The sequence below is a fragment of the Geospiza fortis genome, unplaced genomic scaffold, assembly GCF_000277835.1.
Source record: "Geospiza fortis unplaced genomic scaffold, GeoFor_1.0 scaffold231, whole genome shotgun sequence".
Lineage (NCBI taxonomy): Eukaryota > Metazoa > Chordata > Aves > Passeriformes > Thraupidae > Geospiza > Geospiza fortis.
Window position 1 is genome coordinate 4765115 of NW_005054351.1, and position 17300 is coordinate 4782414.

Sequence of the window (17300 nt, forward strand, 5' to 3'; positions counted from 1 at the left end):
TTATGCAGTTTTTATGCCACAATGTAAGAAAGGCATTAAACAATTAGAGAATGTCCAGAGGAGGGCAATGAAAATGGTGAAGTGCCTTAAGGAGAAGCCTGGTGAGGAACACCTGAGGTCACTTGGTCTGTTCAGCCTGGAGAAGACAACACTGAGGAGAGACCTCACTGCAGTCTGCAACTTCCTTGTGAGGGGAAGAGGAGGGGCAGGCACTGATCTCTTCTTTCTGGGGACAGGACCCCAGGGAATGGCCTGAAGATGTGTCAGAGAAGGCTTAGGTTGATTATTAAAAAAAGGTTCTTCACCCAGAGGGTGGTCAGGCCCTGAACAGACTCTCCAGAGAAGTGGTCACAGCACCAGCCTGACAGAGTTCAATAAGCATTTGGACAATGCTCCTGAGCACATGGTGTGACTCTTGGGAATAGCGCTGTGGTGGGCCAGGAGTAGGACTTGATGATCCTTATGGATCCCTTCTGACTCAGCTTACTCAGTGATTCTGTAAATCAGACTAAGAAATTTGTACAATAAACACTACAAACACAGCTTGAAGCTAGAAGAACAGTAAAGCATGTCCTTAACTGCATGTGACATGTTTTTAAGCACCTTTTTCTACTTCTGTACAAATATTTGTCAGCCTGAATTTGAATGAGATCTTTCAATTCTTTCATAAGCAGAAAAGAAAAAGGAAAGCCTCATGACTTATTTATTACTATTTTTTGGTTTTGTTAAGTTCTGGTAAGTGCTATTGTACCAAGAAATGCATCTTATGCTACACTCACATTGAGATGCAGAAGTGAGACACTGTCATGAAGTCAATATATTTTGTCACCAGTCAAAAGCCAAAATAAGCCCTATTGTCCTGTCAGGCTATGACTACACTTGTTCTGTACTTTGTGGAGTGAAATTATATTATTTCATGTATTTATTTTCCTCATCACATAGTTACAGTAACATGGAAAATTGAATTAAATACTGGTGGTGTTCAGGTAACAACATCACGTTTTATTTGTATAGTAACTGGGGAATACTACTGGTTACATGAAGGACACACTATATGTACCTTTTCCCACCTTCACTCTCATTTTCTTCTTCAACATCAGGTACTCCATCTGCAAGCCTTAACTGTGAAGATATTCAAAAGTTATTTTCAGGTACAACAAAGCACTATTAAGGCTGCTATGCTTTACAGACTTAAAACTGTTAGAGATCATTGCAAGGTGTGATAAGACAGCCTTAACTGTAGAAACTGTTATTTGGTGTGTAGGATTATTCTTACAACATCTTTGTTAATGAACATACTGCCTTCATACACTGTGTTCTTTAAAATAGTGATTGTTAATTGGAAAAAAAGACAATGTGACTGTCTTCTCTTTGCTCCCATGATAATCTCAGCAATTTTTATGCCCACTGCCCAAATTTAACTGTGCCTGACAGATGTATGAAACACCAAAAAAGTTATTCCAACAAATTTAATGAAATTTAGAACTGCACCGCGGAGGAATTTAAGCCTTTTTCTGAGGTCTACGCAATCGTGGACAGTTAAAAAGTCCTCAACGATATGGAGAAAAAAGACAGCACAAAACATATTTGGAGGAGAGAATCTGAAAAGACTAATACAGAATGAAGTCAGAGAATCCTGGCTTTGTTTCATCCATTATTCATGAAGTAACTCAGGACTTCATATTCTATTACAAATTGATTATAGCCAAAGAACTAGAGATAACTATGTTCTCACTGGATTTCTAAACTTTATTTTACCACTTCCCGAATAGTTTTAGCATCTTCTCCACGCGTAGTTTTTGCCCTTCTCACAGGATTATTAATTGGAAAAACCATCAAAAAGCATAATCGGAGAATTTCCCCGGATGGTAGAGTACCTGCAATAAGGGTTCTGCCATCACATTCCCCCTGCAGGTGCACACTGCTATTTTCTATCCACATACAGGAGAGGTTTAGGTAGGGCTTAGTATGCATCTTGTGGTTTGAGTTTGGGTTGGGTGAGATTATTTGTACATATTTTCTACTGTCCAACACAGCACAGAAAAGCAAGCACTAGGACACTGATTTTATAAAGCCACAAATTTCACATCGTGAAATTTACTGATTTTATAAAGCCACAAAGCTATGAAACAACCCAAATGGGACTGACCTGGTAATACTGCAACAAGTACCCCACCTTCAGCAAACCTTATAATTTGACAGACCCTTTTTGTCTCTCCAAAAGATCAGCAAACAAAATGGCACTGTTAACTTTGTGAATTGCATGTTAGCTGCCCCAATTCCATTTGCTGAAGGAAATGTTTCTCTTCTTTTAAACAATTTTTTGCTTAAAGGGAAATTGATTCTCTGCTGTTTGATTAACTTCCCAATTACTTACCAATTTTAACCCCGTGAATTTTACAGTTTAACTTATCCAGTTAAAACCACTAGCCACTCCTGGAGTAGTAGAAAACAGTAAGCAACAACGTATGAGTGGCAGAGAGATGTAAATTCCAATTAATTATCAAAGAAGCAAATAGTATAAAACTTCAGTAAATCTTAAAAGACCTAGACTTATTATCTAGAGAAGGGAAGACAGAGAAAGGTCAGATAAAGCCAGTAAGCATGAATATTACTCCCTCTGAACAGCCAGAAATCTGTATGTTAAAGGCCCTTCTGCCCAAGTAATGAAGCCCAGAATGATTTTTTTGATGCATGATGTCTGTGCAGCTCCCCAGCTTTCCAACACTGCCCCATCCTTCTGATACTGAGACGCCTTTAACAGCAACATTTAAAATTAGGTATGTTATGTAAAAATGTCATACATGCAAAGCAGTACTCATAGGAGTACACTGGAACAGTAATTTTCATACCACTGGGAATACAATGTTACTGCAACAACTGATGTAACAATATCCTGCTTCAGTTCCAATTTGAAGCTTAATTGACAATTAAAAAAAAGTCAAGTTCTGTTAAGTGAAGATTACATTGCCAATACACAGTCATCTATGAAATGCTAATATTCTTTTTATTTCAGGAAATTTAAGATTTTGTTGATAAAACAGCATTAGTAATTAAAATTATCCAATTATGTGGATTGTAATTTCTTAAAGTATTTAAGGAGAGAAAGCAAAATTTCTCAGTACCTTTTCATCCACGTCCAAACTTGTCAAAAGTTCATCTAGTTTGCTCTGTTGCCTATCTTTAAGAAAGTCCTCACTAACATCTCCTGAAGGACTGCTTCCTCTGGAGGAGTTGTGGGTCTTCACATCTTCAGCTGAAAATGTATAAACGCATTGCTTTATGTGTTTCCCATGCTACAAGACAAGAAAGCTTTTGTTTCCTAAATATTACAAAGGCTTAGAACTAATGACATTTAAGAACTCCTAGGACCTCCTAAATGTGAAATTTATGGAAAAATATTTCATGCTTAAGGCAGGAACCATTTCAAATAAATATTAGGCTGAATCTGCAATTAAAATTCTATCCAAGCACTATGTTCTTTAATGGTCCCTGTTGAACAGTACAACACATTTACTTAATATTGAATTCAATACTTTAGAAATAAATTCAGTTAAGCTTTTTTATTAAAACACAGCCAAAGAGATGTGTGGCAATTTGCTAAGCAAAAAGACAGCTTTTGTTACAAAAGGGCATAAGTTAATCACGCTGACATGATGCAACCCTGAACTAAATATAGAAAGCTCTGAGAAACTCCAAATTCCTGTAATATAGTAAACTCAGTAAGAATTCAGTGTCAGGAAATTTCAGCACCTTTTGCAGACGCCACAGCAAATGAACAACACACCTGGCTTCAACTTTCTGAAAGGGCTGTTTATGTACAACAGAAGAGTTCTGCATAGAAAAGAAATTCACTACTGGATCACATAAATGACTTCCAACTGCACTGTGTTGTCCAGACACAGGAAGAAAGAATCAGATTAGTATTGGAAAGGGTTTTCTCTTATAGTCCCTGGTCTCTATGATCACCAAGTACAAGACACATCTGGCTGAAGACAACATACACAAGATTTCCACTTGAAAGGTGAAGAGGATTGATGTCATCCAGAATATTTTAACTGTAGTACTTTTTCCCCTTCTTAAATGTTGAAGCCACTAAGGCAAGGAGCCATGACTTCACTAACTTAACACAGGACAGCAAAGCAGTAACACCTATTTCTAAATAAATACATAAATAATCAGTAATTAGCAAAACCAGGAACCCTTCTTTTGTTCTGTGCAGGTCTTTTTTAAAAGTCATGTATTGAACGGTAAGTTACTGCGTGCATATTCATCTAAGATTATGATGGGATCCTGCTTCTCAGATCTGGGAAGGACTTTAGGTACTACAAAAACAACCAAAGACTTTCAGCCTCAAACTTTGCTAGAACATGAAGTAAAACAACAAAGAACATGCAGAAGTTACTGAATAGCACAAAATTTGTTGCCAGGTTTGGTTTCAATCACCTCAGCATTGCAGATTCCACGGCACAGACCCGAGTCTCTTTGCATAACTGTGCACTTCCTCTTGACTCCTCCTCAGGGAACTTGTTTCTTGGTATCTGAGCTCTTAAAACCTCATTACCTTTTATTTTGCCTTCTAATACCTGAAGCCTGAAATCTTCTCTTCCCCCTAATAGTCTCTAGTCACTCCTTTCCAGGAGGCACTATCTGCTGAAATCAATCTTTGTACATGAGCATAACACATGAATGAAGAAAACCAGCCCAAGAGGTACTGTCACAGACATCTTTCAAGCCTAAAGCAAAATCAACATGTAATGTCAGAATGTCAGATTAACAGCAAGCTGACAAACTGATACCAGAAGGGAAACACCATGAACCTCCAAAACCAGTCTCAGCACTCTGTATGTTCACCACTGTCAGTAAAGGGCTTCTATCTAAAGTCAAAATCCTGTTCTTCCAACCTATCCAGTAGAAACTTCTACATTAGGTATACCTTGGTATACCAGTAGATCTGGTATGCAAGCTGTAGAAAACAAAACAAATCACACTCATGTGCTGCCTAGCTGGACTGTTCTGCTTTAAATAGGAAGAAAACCCCCACTAAATCAGAAGTAACCTTATTTCATTAGAAAAAGGCATCCTTTAAAAACAAAACACTGTCTCAGTAGAATGGGCATAGCATCCACAAAAAACCCCAAAAGGACAACCTGGAAATAAACCTGACTATAAAATTCTGTGTGCTGATGAACACAATTGAACAATCACCTCTAACTCTGACCTAAACTCCAAAGCACTATTACAGGACTCAGAGTCTTACTGTGATGTCACCAACGAACAGAATTCTTTGCCTAAAACTGTCAGAGAAATGTCAAAAAACCCCAGAACCAAAACCAATCAAAAAACCCCACTCCAACCCACTAGTCCTACCAACAGACAAGTAATACAGAGAAGTACATGCTCCCTCTATGACTCAGGCTTGTGTCATTTTGAAAGATGTTGACTCAATATGCATTAGGAAACAAACTGCTGTAACAATAAAAAGATAATACAAAACCACACAAGTAGACAAGTTCTTTTTTTTTTGTTTTTTTCTTCTTTTGATTATATACCAAAAATTTCCAGAGGCCCTTACCTTTTAACACCAAATTACAGGAATTTTCAGTATCACTTGACTTTCCAGATTCTTGCATGCATCTGTTTTGAACAAAAAGTGTACTTAAGATTTCCATCTTGCACAGAAGCAAAAATAATCTATCAGTTACATAAAATCAATAGTTCTCAGTAATACTTTTAGCCATGGACAGAACACTTACAACAACACGTTGTTTTAAGCCTCTTTTTAACTTTCTCTTTTGGCTTTCTTATGTTCATCCCTTCAGATGTACACCTAAACATGCTAAGTAAAACCAAGACATTTCAAAAGCCAAAATTTTCAGTAAAAGCTCATGATCTCATTTAATCTTTGCCTAAAATACTGGGAAGCGAAATTTTCTCTGTATAGGAAATCAAGAAAATACTGTACTAATGAGCCAATTCATCAGTTTCTAAAAAATGTGATTTACAGTAATTTTATATTCAAGCTCATTTGCTTAACAATGAATCTCAGAGAGTAACAAAAACAACTGTTCATAGGAAGATACTTCACCTATTTCAAAGATAAGTTAGGAAAAAAAATAAATATTTCTCCTCAGAAAAGCTCAGGAGGGACAAATACGTATCTTAAATGTTACACCTAGAATATATAAAACATGATCATGATCATCACACATTTTAGAAGTTTGTACCTGGTGAATGACACCAAGTGTAACGACAGCAAGCTGTCCAGTCAAGGCAACAGAAAGTGGCAAACAAAACCATAACTGAAAAACCAGTTTTGCTGCCCTATTCAGGCTTCAGGCCAGAATGTTTTCCTGATGCCTGGAAGTGACCCGCACTCTTCTCTATTTAAAACACAAGCATCAGAGAAATAACCTGTTAAAGTCCCAGCCGTATTTGGTAAAACTCAAAAAAAAAAAACAAAAAAAAACCCTCCAAAAAAACCCCACCCAAAAAAAAAAAGTATGAACTGGTCATGATGTGGTATTATCTGGTAATATCATAAGTTACCCAATAAAACTGTGGTAAGGTCTATTGCCTTATTTCAATATTCTCATATTGAATCATAATATTAATATAATTCATATATATATAGTAATATAGTCTCATATTGAATTATAATATTAATATGTTCCTGACTGCTATCAACTATGTTTAATCACCACCTAATAATCTTTTCACCAAATTATGGAAGATAAAAAGCAAAACAAGAAATTTTGCCTGTTTCTTTAGCAAATCCAGGGGAAACTCTAAGAAAGAAGAACATTTTTATTTGCATTTTATTATGCATTTTTATTTCCCTTGGCTAATGGCAAACAAATTCAGCAGGTGTCAGAAAGAAATTAATACTCCTTCTAATAAATTTACTATGCTACAGTCTAGCTGCTCCTCAAGAACTTGGATGCTCCTACTACAGAATTGCCCTGTTCTCTAGAGGCTTGTTTTGGCAGAAATTTTATTCTGTTAACATCTAGAAGTTTTATATTCTCATGTTCAAAAAAGTGTTCAGCACCTCAAAGAAGATTCCCTTCCTCTTTTGCACATGGGTTTAATGAAAAGGAAAGGATAAGGAGAGCAGTGAGTAAAAAAAAAAAGAATGCAGCTATAAGGTGGTACAATCCTGAAAACAATTGAAGCGTTACTTAAAATACAGGTAGCATAAAGCCACCTAGAAAGACCACACAAAAAAAATTTAAAACACCCATCCCAATAAAAAAAATCTTTGGAGGAAAAACTTGCATTATTTCTATCTAAACCTCTTTTTTTTTCTTTGAAAAAAATGAAAAATTCAATCTTAAAACTTTTTCACTGAACACAAGTATCAAAACTTAAGAGAGTAAAGAGGCTAAACAATAGATGAGTTCATTCCATGAAGAACTACTATCTCATTTACAAAAGTTAGGTTCTACTTTAAATTTCTTTTCCTCCTCCTTTTATTATCATCTGAAAACCCAGTAAAACATTAACACCTAATGATTTACACCAGGAACTTGCTGAATGAAGATGCAGGATGATAAACCTATGCAACACTTTAGCCAAATCACATACCTGAAAAACATTCACATGTCTGGGGATAGGAGAAAAAGAGGGAAGAAGAATGGCAGAACAGAACACTACTCTAGAGGCAACCATTTACTCTTACAGACTCAAGAGAAGAATAAGCTACACCTAAAAAGTAAAAACATTTCTAGTATTATACCACTTTACAACTAAGAAAAATGCATTCAAAGGGCTGTCTGCTTTTTCAAATCAAGACTATTATTTTTAATTATCTTTGTTTCTATTTTCATATTTCACTTCATTTAAACAAGCCCTTTAGGACTACCTTGTCCTACAATTCAGTTTATCCCAGCTCTTATGAAGAAAAAATTAATTTATCTGCATTCAGAATATTGTCATAGCTCAATCAAAATTAGACACTCAAAATCAAATAAAGAAATAATTTAAACAAAAATTAGTGGAATTCTCTAAGGAAGCCTGAAAATTACAACCCAAGCATATGCATATGAGATAAAAGTACTTGTGAATATTGTACTTGGGAATATTGTGATAAAAAAAGAATGATATGCATACCTAAAACTACTTTCTACTGAATATGTCTTTTCTGATGTAACAGGAGACTCAGGCTTAATATACACCTCTGTGTCTTTAATGCAGTTTGCAGAGGATGCTTTCACTGGACAATTTTCACAGCATGCAGGTGCAAGCTCCTCTTCATTACTGGTTCCAAAAAGGTCAGGGTCATCCTGAATCACATCAATGACAAGAACATCTTGGTTGTAAGCTTCAAGGACATCTGGTAAATTTTGACTTTTGAGTTTTTGTGAAAAATTCCCTCTTGATTTTCTATCACCATTTATTTCTAATCCAACAAGGTGGTCGACTTCATTCCAAGAATGATCAGGAAAACTAGATTTCAGCACACACTCAGAACCATAGGAATCAGGCACAGATGGCTCTGGCTGTCCATCAAGAAGAGGATGTGGATACGTAGAGAAACTTTCAGGGAGCGCAGACATCTCATCAGAGAGGTTTACAGAACCACTGTGCTGGAAGTCCTTACTATCAATCTCATCTGCTTTTTTCTGTATGGAAGCTGGAGATGCAGCATCACTCATGACAGGAAGAGGACCCTGCTCAGATTTTACCAAGAAAGTCTCTTCACCTGTCTTCTGCCTTCCTGGACTAGTGCTTTCAAGAAGCTCTAGTGGACTACAAGTTTTGCTTTCAAATGAATGGACAGATTCCCGTTTCTTGGATTTAGATTTGTTTCTGCATAAAGGAATTTTGAATTTTGTCAGGTTTCCAGAGGTGAATGGTTTAATTAGGTTTAAATCAGAAAATGTCTGCTTCACTACTGATCCTTTAGGGCTGAAGTTTATACTGTTTGTGTTACTTGCAGAAGTACTATTCTGGACTGTCAGAGACAGGTTTCTGTTTGTCACATCTCCTTCATTTTCATCCTTTTGTTTTGTTATACCATTTTGGACTGTCGCAGGCAGGCTTCTGTTTGTCACATCTTTGTTTTTTTCTTTTTGTTTTGTTGTACCATTCTGGACTGTCACAGACAAGTCTCTATTTGTCACAACTCCTTCATCTTTATCTTCTTGTTTTATTGTACTATTCTGGACTGTCACAGACACACTTCTTTCTGTTACATCTCCTTCATCTTCATCTTTTTGTTTTACTATAAAATTCAAGGTTGCTTTAACTTCTTGCACATCATCATGGTTAAAAGCCACAGCACTTTTATCTGTGTTAACTGGTGATTCCCCATTTTCATCGCTCACTGTCAAAGTCTCACAAATATCCACAGAAGAGGATTCCATTGTTTCATGCGAAGCCTGACAGTCAATATTTGGATCAATCTTTTTAGGTCTAATTTCTTTTGTAATTTCTGCCAATGATGTATGCAAATCCAGCTGTCTCACATTCCCAGCCACTGCACTACGTTCCACAGCTTTAACACTGCTTTTATCAGAGGAATCCTCAAAAGCAGCCTTTAAAAGTCTTCTTCCTTCTGAGATGAACCTATGATTTTTAAGAAACCATTCAGAAGTCCTGGCACAAGATTCAACAGGCCAAACTTTTTTACCAGTCATGGGTATTGTTCTTTGGCAGGTAAACTGCTGCAATTTCTTAGGAACTTTGTTCAAATTTCTTCCTGTCTTGCTTTTGTGATGATCAGAAACATCATGGATCTGAGCTAATGCTCTAAGGCTATCTGAGGCAGCTGCATAATGGGCCACACTGCTTGAACTTTCTCCTTTTACTAATGCAGAGAGATCAGATGTCTTCTTAAAGCCAGTTTCAAACTCAAGTAATTTGGTACTATTCTTTCTCCAGGCTGATACAGTTTTTACTTCCTGAGTATTTTTTTCTGTATCAAAATCTGATGTATGGTCACATGAAGCTGAGAAAGTATGATTTAGTCCTGAAACTGAAAATGAGCTTGACTTGATTGCTGCTTCTGTTTGTAACTCATACTTCTTGCATTTACTAGCCATGTCTGCAGATTTCTCTATGATTTTCATCTTTTTTCTAGGCTTTCTACCAATATTCCACTTTTTTCCCCTTAAACACTTATTGCTTTCACTCAGGCAGCATGAAACACAACCTTCTTTGTTTTCATTCTTTTCTTTATTAGGTGAAAAACCACCTTTTATGAGTGATCTCTCATTCTGCATTCTACTAGTGCTGCAAATTCTATCACCCAGGTCTCCAGTACCATGGGCTACATGGAAGAATCCATTTAATTTATAACTGTTGGTAGTTCCACTAGCTGAAGGCTTCACTAATGTATTGATGTAACTACAGTCCTGTAACACCACAAATGGATTCTTTTCAGCTGCACAGAGCAAGCCACTACAATGGTTTAGGGCATTACTGTCACGTTCAGCACCACATTTTGCAGACACATTCATCACTTCTTCAGCTGCAGTCACACTTAAACTTTGCAAGTGCTTGATTTTACCAGATCTGTGTTGCCTTTTTCTACACTGCACACCAGGCTCTTCTTTTACAGCATGGCATAGGAAGCTCTTACTTTCAGTGTCACCTGAAGTAGGAACTGTAGAAGATCTAGAATAGTAAGATTCCTTTTCCTTAGAATCTTCTACCGTGCTTTGCTTTGTCTTAACCTTCTTTACAGCCTGTGAAGGACCAGAGTCTTGCTCAATTGCTTTCAACTGTTCCTCTGCTGATTAAAAAACCAAAGAAGTGTCATTAAAGAAAACTCTAACAGAAAAAGACTACCCTATTTTATAAAGAGAACCAAAACTCCCAAGAGTTTTGCTAAAGAGAGGCTCCCAAGAGGGGCTGCTAAAGAACATGACACTATATAAGGCTAAAATATTTCTGTGAAGTTTTATGACTTTTTTTTTTTAATGAACACTACTGGGACACTTAGAGTAAAAAAGATGTATTACCTTCAGGAACAAATGCAAAGAGGAGCAGAACTGTACAGTGTCATAAGGACACTGGAATTTGTGTATTTGTTGTGTATTCCACACAAGTGGAAAACAAATAAGAGCAAATCTGGCAAGAAAATGCAGATGCTGTTTGCATGCTCAGCCTTAAAATCTTTTGTTTGCACAGCATATTCTCTGTAGTAGGAACACTTATTCATAAGAGTATTTTTCAGAGACACAGTCCAACCAAATGCATTTGATTGATCAAGAAGATCCAGAAAAATTGAAGGACTTGCATTTTTAGAGACTACTACTTTTTATTTAAAAGCAAATACAGATTATGTAAAAATCTGTGTATCTGAAAATTTAGACTAGAGAATGGACTCAAGAGCATACTAGTACAATGCCCGTTTTTTTAGACCTTTGTTTTCAGGTAAAACACAATGTTAATATCTGTCTTTCAGAATATGTTTTTAGATAAAATACTAATAATCTACAGGAAGTATATGTCATTTGAATGTATCCACTTCAAAAGTAATGTTTTTAGACAATCATCCTGAAAAAAAAAGAGACCTTAAAAACTTCTCTCAGAATTGTTCCAGTTTGACTCAACATTCTCTTAAAACATCAAAACACAATCATTGCTTCTACATCTTTTGGGATTTTTCATAAAATAGCAACTAAAAAGTCCTGAGAGCAAACCCCAGCATCCTATAAAGGCAGACACTGTAACAAGACAGCATCATACATAATCAAAAATAAACAGATAATAGATGAATGAGGACTTAGACTGTCTTTTATTCTGGCATTGCTGAAACTACTGCCCCCTTTCTTGCTTGCGGCTGACCACCTCTCTGAAGAAATGGGGAATGCTTTTGAGAGAAACAAATCCCCAGCACTGCCTACCAACGGCCTGCCTATTTCTGTCCCTATCCCTTCCTCTCTCCCTTCCTCCCCCCCTTTCTCTAACCCCTTGAAAGGCTAACTGGTCTCCTCTCCTTGGTGTTAAACAGGGTTCTTTTCTCCTTCAGGAAAAGCCTTTCCTCTTTTCTGAAAATCTGTCTTCTTCTAAGACTGGTGGTATTCACAGTACTGTGAAGCACACCCTAGCTTTTCTCAAACTAAGTCAGCAGCCAGTTTTTAAAGGGGTCTTACATCAGGACCAATTTGGGAGCCCAAATTCTGTAGCTGTACTTCTACAATGGAGCTACCAGCGCTTACCACTTTCCCCTGGCCTGTCTGGGTGTTTCTGAGGGCTTGAGCTCTGATGCTCTTCTTTCATGCAATGCTTCTGAGTCTTTCTTCTGGTTGCTGGTTGTTCTTTTCCACTCAGGTCCTGCAGCTGCTGTGACAGCAAGGCATTTCTGTTCCTCATACTCAGAGTTCCTTTCCTGGACTCTGGACACTGTGTATGCTGTTTTAGCAAGGCAGAACTACCCCTCTCCTTGGGACCATGTACTTTTGGCTTCCTCACCGATCTCCTGCCTTTCTTGCCCAAGCATCTCCCTTCTTTTTCCTGTGTCCCTAGTGTTCTTGATCCAACTAATGGACACTCATTCAACTTCTCTAGTAAAAAAACCTCTTCCTGAGGTTTTGGTTCAGGGACAACTTCCTGAGCACCCAAATTCTGCCTAAAATCTGGGATTTGCATATTCTGCGTCATTGTAGAGTCAGTACATTGCACTTCAGTACTCCACGTGACCTTTTTGGGTTGAAGAACTTCTGGTTCTGGAAACCAGGATATTCCATGTCTCTCTGTGCTCTCAATTTCCCTCTTCAAGTTTGGGACTTGTAATTTTACTTCCATACAGGAATGTTTGCCTTCTGCTCCTAAGCTCCCTGAACCCTTGTGGAAACCTGAGAAGTTCAGGTCTTCTGAGCAATGCTCATTCCTTTCAACCCCTGCTGAGAACTTTTTCTGTAAAGTAGTTCCTGAGAAAAACAGCTGTTGACTTTGACCTGTCCCTCCTACAGTCTCTTCCCAGCACATTGCTGCAGCCGTGGCTGCTGCTTGCCAATCTTCACACTCAGCTGTGTCTGAAATTAGTGAAGCTACACCCTTGCTTCTTCGGGGAGACTTCCTGCGCTGGATTCCCTTGGCTTTTCTACCTGGGAATTTCTGTCTGTTCTCACCTTGCTCCTTCTGCATGGCCACAGGAAGAGCAAAACACTTAAAGGAAGTGTGAGAGAGCGTGGCAGGTTGTGGAAAGGAAGGTAAGGGCTGCTCAGGCTTTCTCTTTGGTGCCAGGCGACGACTCCGCTTGACTACCAGCCTTCCCTCTGGCTCACACCCTGCCCGCGGAGAGCCGGGGCTGCCGACCTCGGGGTCAACCAGCTTCACCTCGCCGGGTCTCACCACCTTCCCTGACCTCAACTGCGGCATCTCGGTGGCGCAGAGACGGCAACAGAGCCCACAAAACCCGCTCGCCAGCGCGGCGTCCGTGGACCTTTGTACAGTCCTTTGATCGGTCGCTCTCATGCCACGCGGGATATGTGGTGGATGGTCTTCTTTGGATATCAGGTAGAAAACGTTTCACACAGTTTGAGGTACTAACAAAATACTGTCTTGAATTAAAGTAATAAATCTTTGGTTTATATGTCATGATAACTTTTCTCTGCAGAGAGGACAAAGAACTGAAGTCTCATTGGAAGTATAGGAGCGTAATGTATCTTATACATTACGCTTGGTATTCCAGAGCTGCTGATACCATGTGTGCTATCTCCAGTTGCCATTCATAAATCACAGTGAACTGGAATGATAATGCACTTTTGGACAAATTTCCCATGATAAATTCTGTGTGCTTCCTAAAAACAAACTAAAAAGGACATTGTAATATGATCTGGTGCTTTTGACAGTCACAGGACCTGAGGGAATGCCCCCGTATCGGCAGCCCCCGGCCAGGCGGGAGCGCCGTAGTTTGCGCTGCGCAGCCGTCGTCCTGCCCCCATGGTGCCCGAAGCGCCGTGAGGGGCTGCGGGCCCGGCCGCGGGCTCAGGGCCGCCCAAGGGACTGGGCTTCGGTGTGGAACTGCCAGAGCCTGGGAGCAAACGCCCAAGTCGCCCCGAGGTCCGAGTCGCGTGGGTAAACACCCAGGCTCGCCCATTTCGTCGGGTGTTCCATCCCCCTCAGTGGTTCCTTCTTCAAGCACAGCGCTTCAGAAGCTCGCCAAAACTGAGGGGCCATGCAGGTTCTGTCAAAGAATCACAGAATGGGTCAGGTTGGGAGGGACCACAGTGGGGTCACCTGGTCCGACCTCCCTGCTCAAGCAGGGCCATCCCAGAGCACATGGCACAGGATTGTGTCCAGGCTCTTCTTCAACATCTCCAGTGAGGGAGACTCCACAACCTCTCAGGGCAACCTGTTCCAGTGCTTGGTTATCTGTACAGTAAAGATGTTCTTCCTCACATTCCAGCGGAGCTTCCTGTGCATCACTCTCTGGCTGCTGCTTCTTGTCCTATTGCTGGGCACCACCAAGAAGAGGCTGGCTCCATTGGCACCCTCCTTTAGATAATGGCAGACATTGATGAGGTCTCTTTTCATCTCTTCTCAAGGCTGAACAGGCCCAGCTCTTTCAGCTTTTCCTTGCATGTTCCAGTTCTGTTATCAACTTTAAAGCTCTCCACTGGACCTGCTCTAAGAGCTCCACTTGTCTCTTATTCTGAGGACATCAACTTTGTATTTCAAATAACACAGCTTCTTAGGACATGAGTAAGGGGGAGAAAATCACTTAAAAATATTATGTTGTCAGAAAACAATAGAAGTTGGTGTTTGGGCTTTGAATGGGGTGGTAGTTTCAACACAGGTGGAGAACGCCAAAGCTTCAGAACCATCCACTGCATGATAATGTGCACAGGTAGAAGTTAGCTTGAAAAAAATGTTGTGCAAAGACTGAATCTAAGTGGCAGGTGTTTTGAAAATCCCAAATTATTAAACTTAATAAGGTGGTACTCTAATGTCAATAATGCTATCAGCAAAATTGCACATGGCTGGTAAATGACCGCATCCTACAAGCAGTCTCCTTGAGTTTGCCTCATCTCTGAGGGATGAAATACCTTACTCAAATTCATTTCACTATGGCTTAGTGCTTTCTGGTGTTCGCATTTCATGCATCCTAGTTTGAGATCCGTGCAAAGAAAATAAGGTGCTTTATATCACAACTTGCTAGAAGTGCAGTCCTGTGAAGTTAAAAGAATAGTTGGAAAGGTGTGTTTTACTAATTGGCATTGGCTCACTATGTGACTTCAGCCCACGTAACTCACTTCATCTCTGTTTCTCCATCCAGAGGTAGAAATAATACATTTCAGTCCAAATAAAGACAGAGAATGTCTTTATTTGTTAACTTCAATTTTTTTGCGGTCTTTTTAGATTGCACATACATGCTTAAGTACAAAAACTCAGTAAATGGCTAACTAAAGCTAATCAAAGCAGAAAATACAGATTTCTTAGGCATTTTCTCCCATGGCTCAGTATTGTGCTTCTGGTCCTTGGGACAGAAAGGACCCAATAAAAGGGAGTTAACTGCACAATATTTATCATTGTCAGTGTTCTGCAAGGCTGGTATTACATAAAACATTCAGCTCTGGTGAAATTTAGGCATTTAACCTTTCATTTCAAACCTTCTTCAGTGTGTAACAGAGTCTTAAGTTTTATAGCAAGATGAAGACATGCTGAAAAGCAGTAGTAAAGGAAATCTGGGGAAATGGCATATGAATTACCTTACTGCTAGCTCTGATTTTTAGGATGTTAGTATTTAGTCACTTATTTGCAATGATGAGAACTCTCCTCAGACCAGATTTTTATGAAATGAATAAAAATCTACTTGAAATGAATACTAATTAAAGGCATTCTTCATTCAAGTACTTTGAAAAAAAGCACTAGAGCTTCAGAAAGGACATTTTGAAGCAGCTGTGGATTATGTTAAAAAACAGCTTGCATTCAGTTTACAATACTGCTAAAAAGAGGTAGTATAAACATTGTCTTGCAAAGAGGATCAATTTAACCATCTTTTAAAAATACTTGAAAGATAAAAGAATTTTAATATAGAGGCATATTTAAAGAAATCCTGTGTCAAATGTTTATTAAAACTGTAGGTTATTTAAGTGGAAAAAACTTTGAAAAATCATATAAACAGCTTAAGGATGAAAAAGTAGTTATTTTCACATTCCAACAACATTTGAATTACTAATATTGCAAGGAAATGTTTAAACTTTATTTTAAAATTACATCTTATGTAGAAATAAAGATAAATGCTTGTTCTTCTTGAGTTTTATAGTTAACTATCTCAATGCCATATCTAAATTTTAGAACTAATTCAACTTTTGCTGATCTGTTGCTTTGTTTCACTGATTTTTGTTCATTCTAGACACTTCAAGACAGTAACAGAAAGATGAGGTACCAGGTGTCTGAAAGTAAAAAGGCAATTGTGGTGCCCAAAATATTTTTTCCTCAGAATTACTAGTATACTTAGAGATGCATGGCAATTTTCAAGTGGGAAAAAGGAGCTTTTGTGACTACATTTATGTAAAACCCATAAAAATTTTTTTTTTCCCCTCAGAGGAGTGTGTGCACTTATCTCTCCAGCTGATGTAATTTACATTGCTGCTGTGGAGAAATTGTGGCTGCAGATCTAACCATGATACATTTGAGCAATCTTCCAAAAGTTTTTGAAAGATTGAAATTTATAAGCACATAATCCAGCTACATAGGTGAGATGATCATATAAATTTTTTATTGGGCTGTATTTTAGACTTTGCTAATACACTCACCTAGCAACAGGAATTAAGCTGTCTTTTTTTTTAGCTAGGGAACTGGAAAGAATTAACTTGAAAATGAACCTTTTTTTAGTGAAGCAATGTGAAAAATGTCCCCTTGGACCACTTCTTTTTACACTGCTTGCATCTTTATGCTTGGCTGAGGGATAGAGTGGTTATCTCTAGCAAACCATGGTGAAAAGAGTTTGGCTGTGCTGTAATAACTGAGGCTGAGCTCCGAAGAGTATGTCTAGTCTGTTGCATTCTTAAAACACACTAAATTAAGCCTTAAGTGATACAACTAAAAAGAAAAAGAGTTGCAGTGTAGTATATCTAAGAAACTATAACCCCAAGGATTATAACTCCCCTTTTGTAACCCCAAGGATTTATTAACAGTTCTGAGCTATTGGTTTTGCAAAGTTAGAACTCAAAGATAGTAAATATTTATATGACTTTTAAGTAACTTCTTTATCCCTTGTTTTCTGTTCAAATACATGGATGCTGTGGAAATAGGTGTATTGCTAATCTGTTGAAGTAAGAAGTTGCTTTTTCTTTCAAGCCATTCATGTATATCCCTCTAAAATTGCTTTGGCTTTTCAC

At 38.3% G+C, this 17300-nt stretch overlaps 1 protein-coding gene across 1 annotated transcript in view; it reads right to left on the bottom strand.

Annotated features, from left to right (window-relative positions):
• Positions 1–13332, bottom strand: part of TOPAZ1 (testis and ovary specific PAZ domain containing 1) — a 36172-nt gene extending 22840 nt beyond the window's left edge. Inside the window, exons 1-5 of the mRNA XM_031058908.1 lie at positions 12171–13332; positions 8113–10738; positions 5576–5637; positions 3126–3256; positions 1061–1122 (exon numbers count right to left, since the gene is read on the bottom strand). Coding sequence (XP_030914768.1) covers positions 1061–1122; positions 3126–3256; positions 5576–5637; positions 8113–10738; positions 12171–13332 — 4043 coding nt within the window. The remainder of the gene's footprint in view (positions 1–1060; positions 1123–3125; positions 3257–5575; positions 5638–8112; positions 10739–12170) is intronic.
• Positions 13333–17300: the final 3968 nt, after the last annotated feature.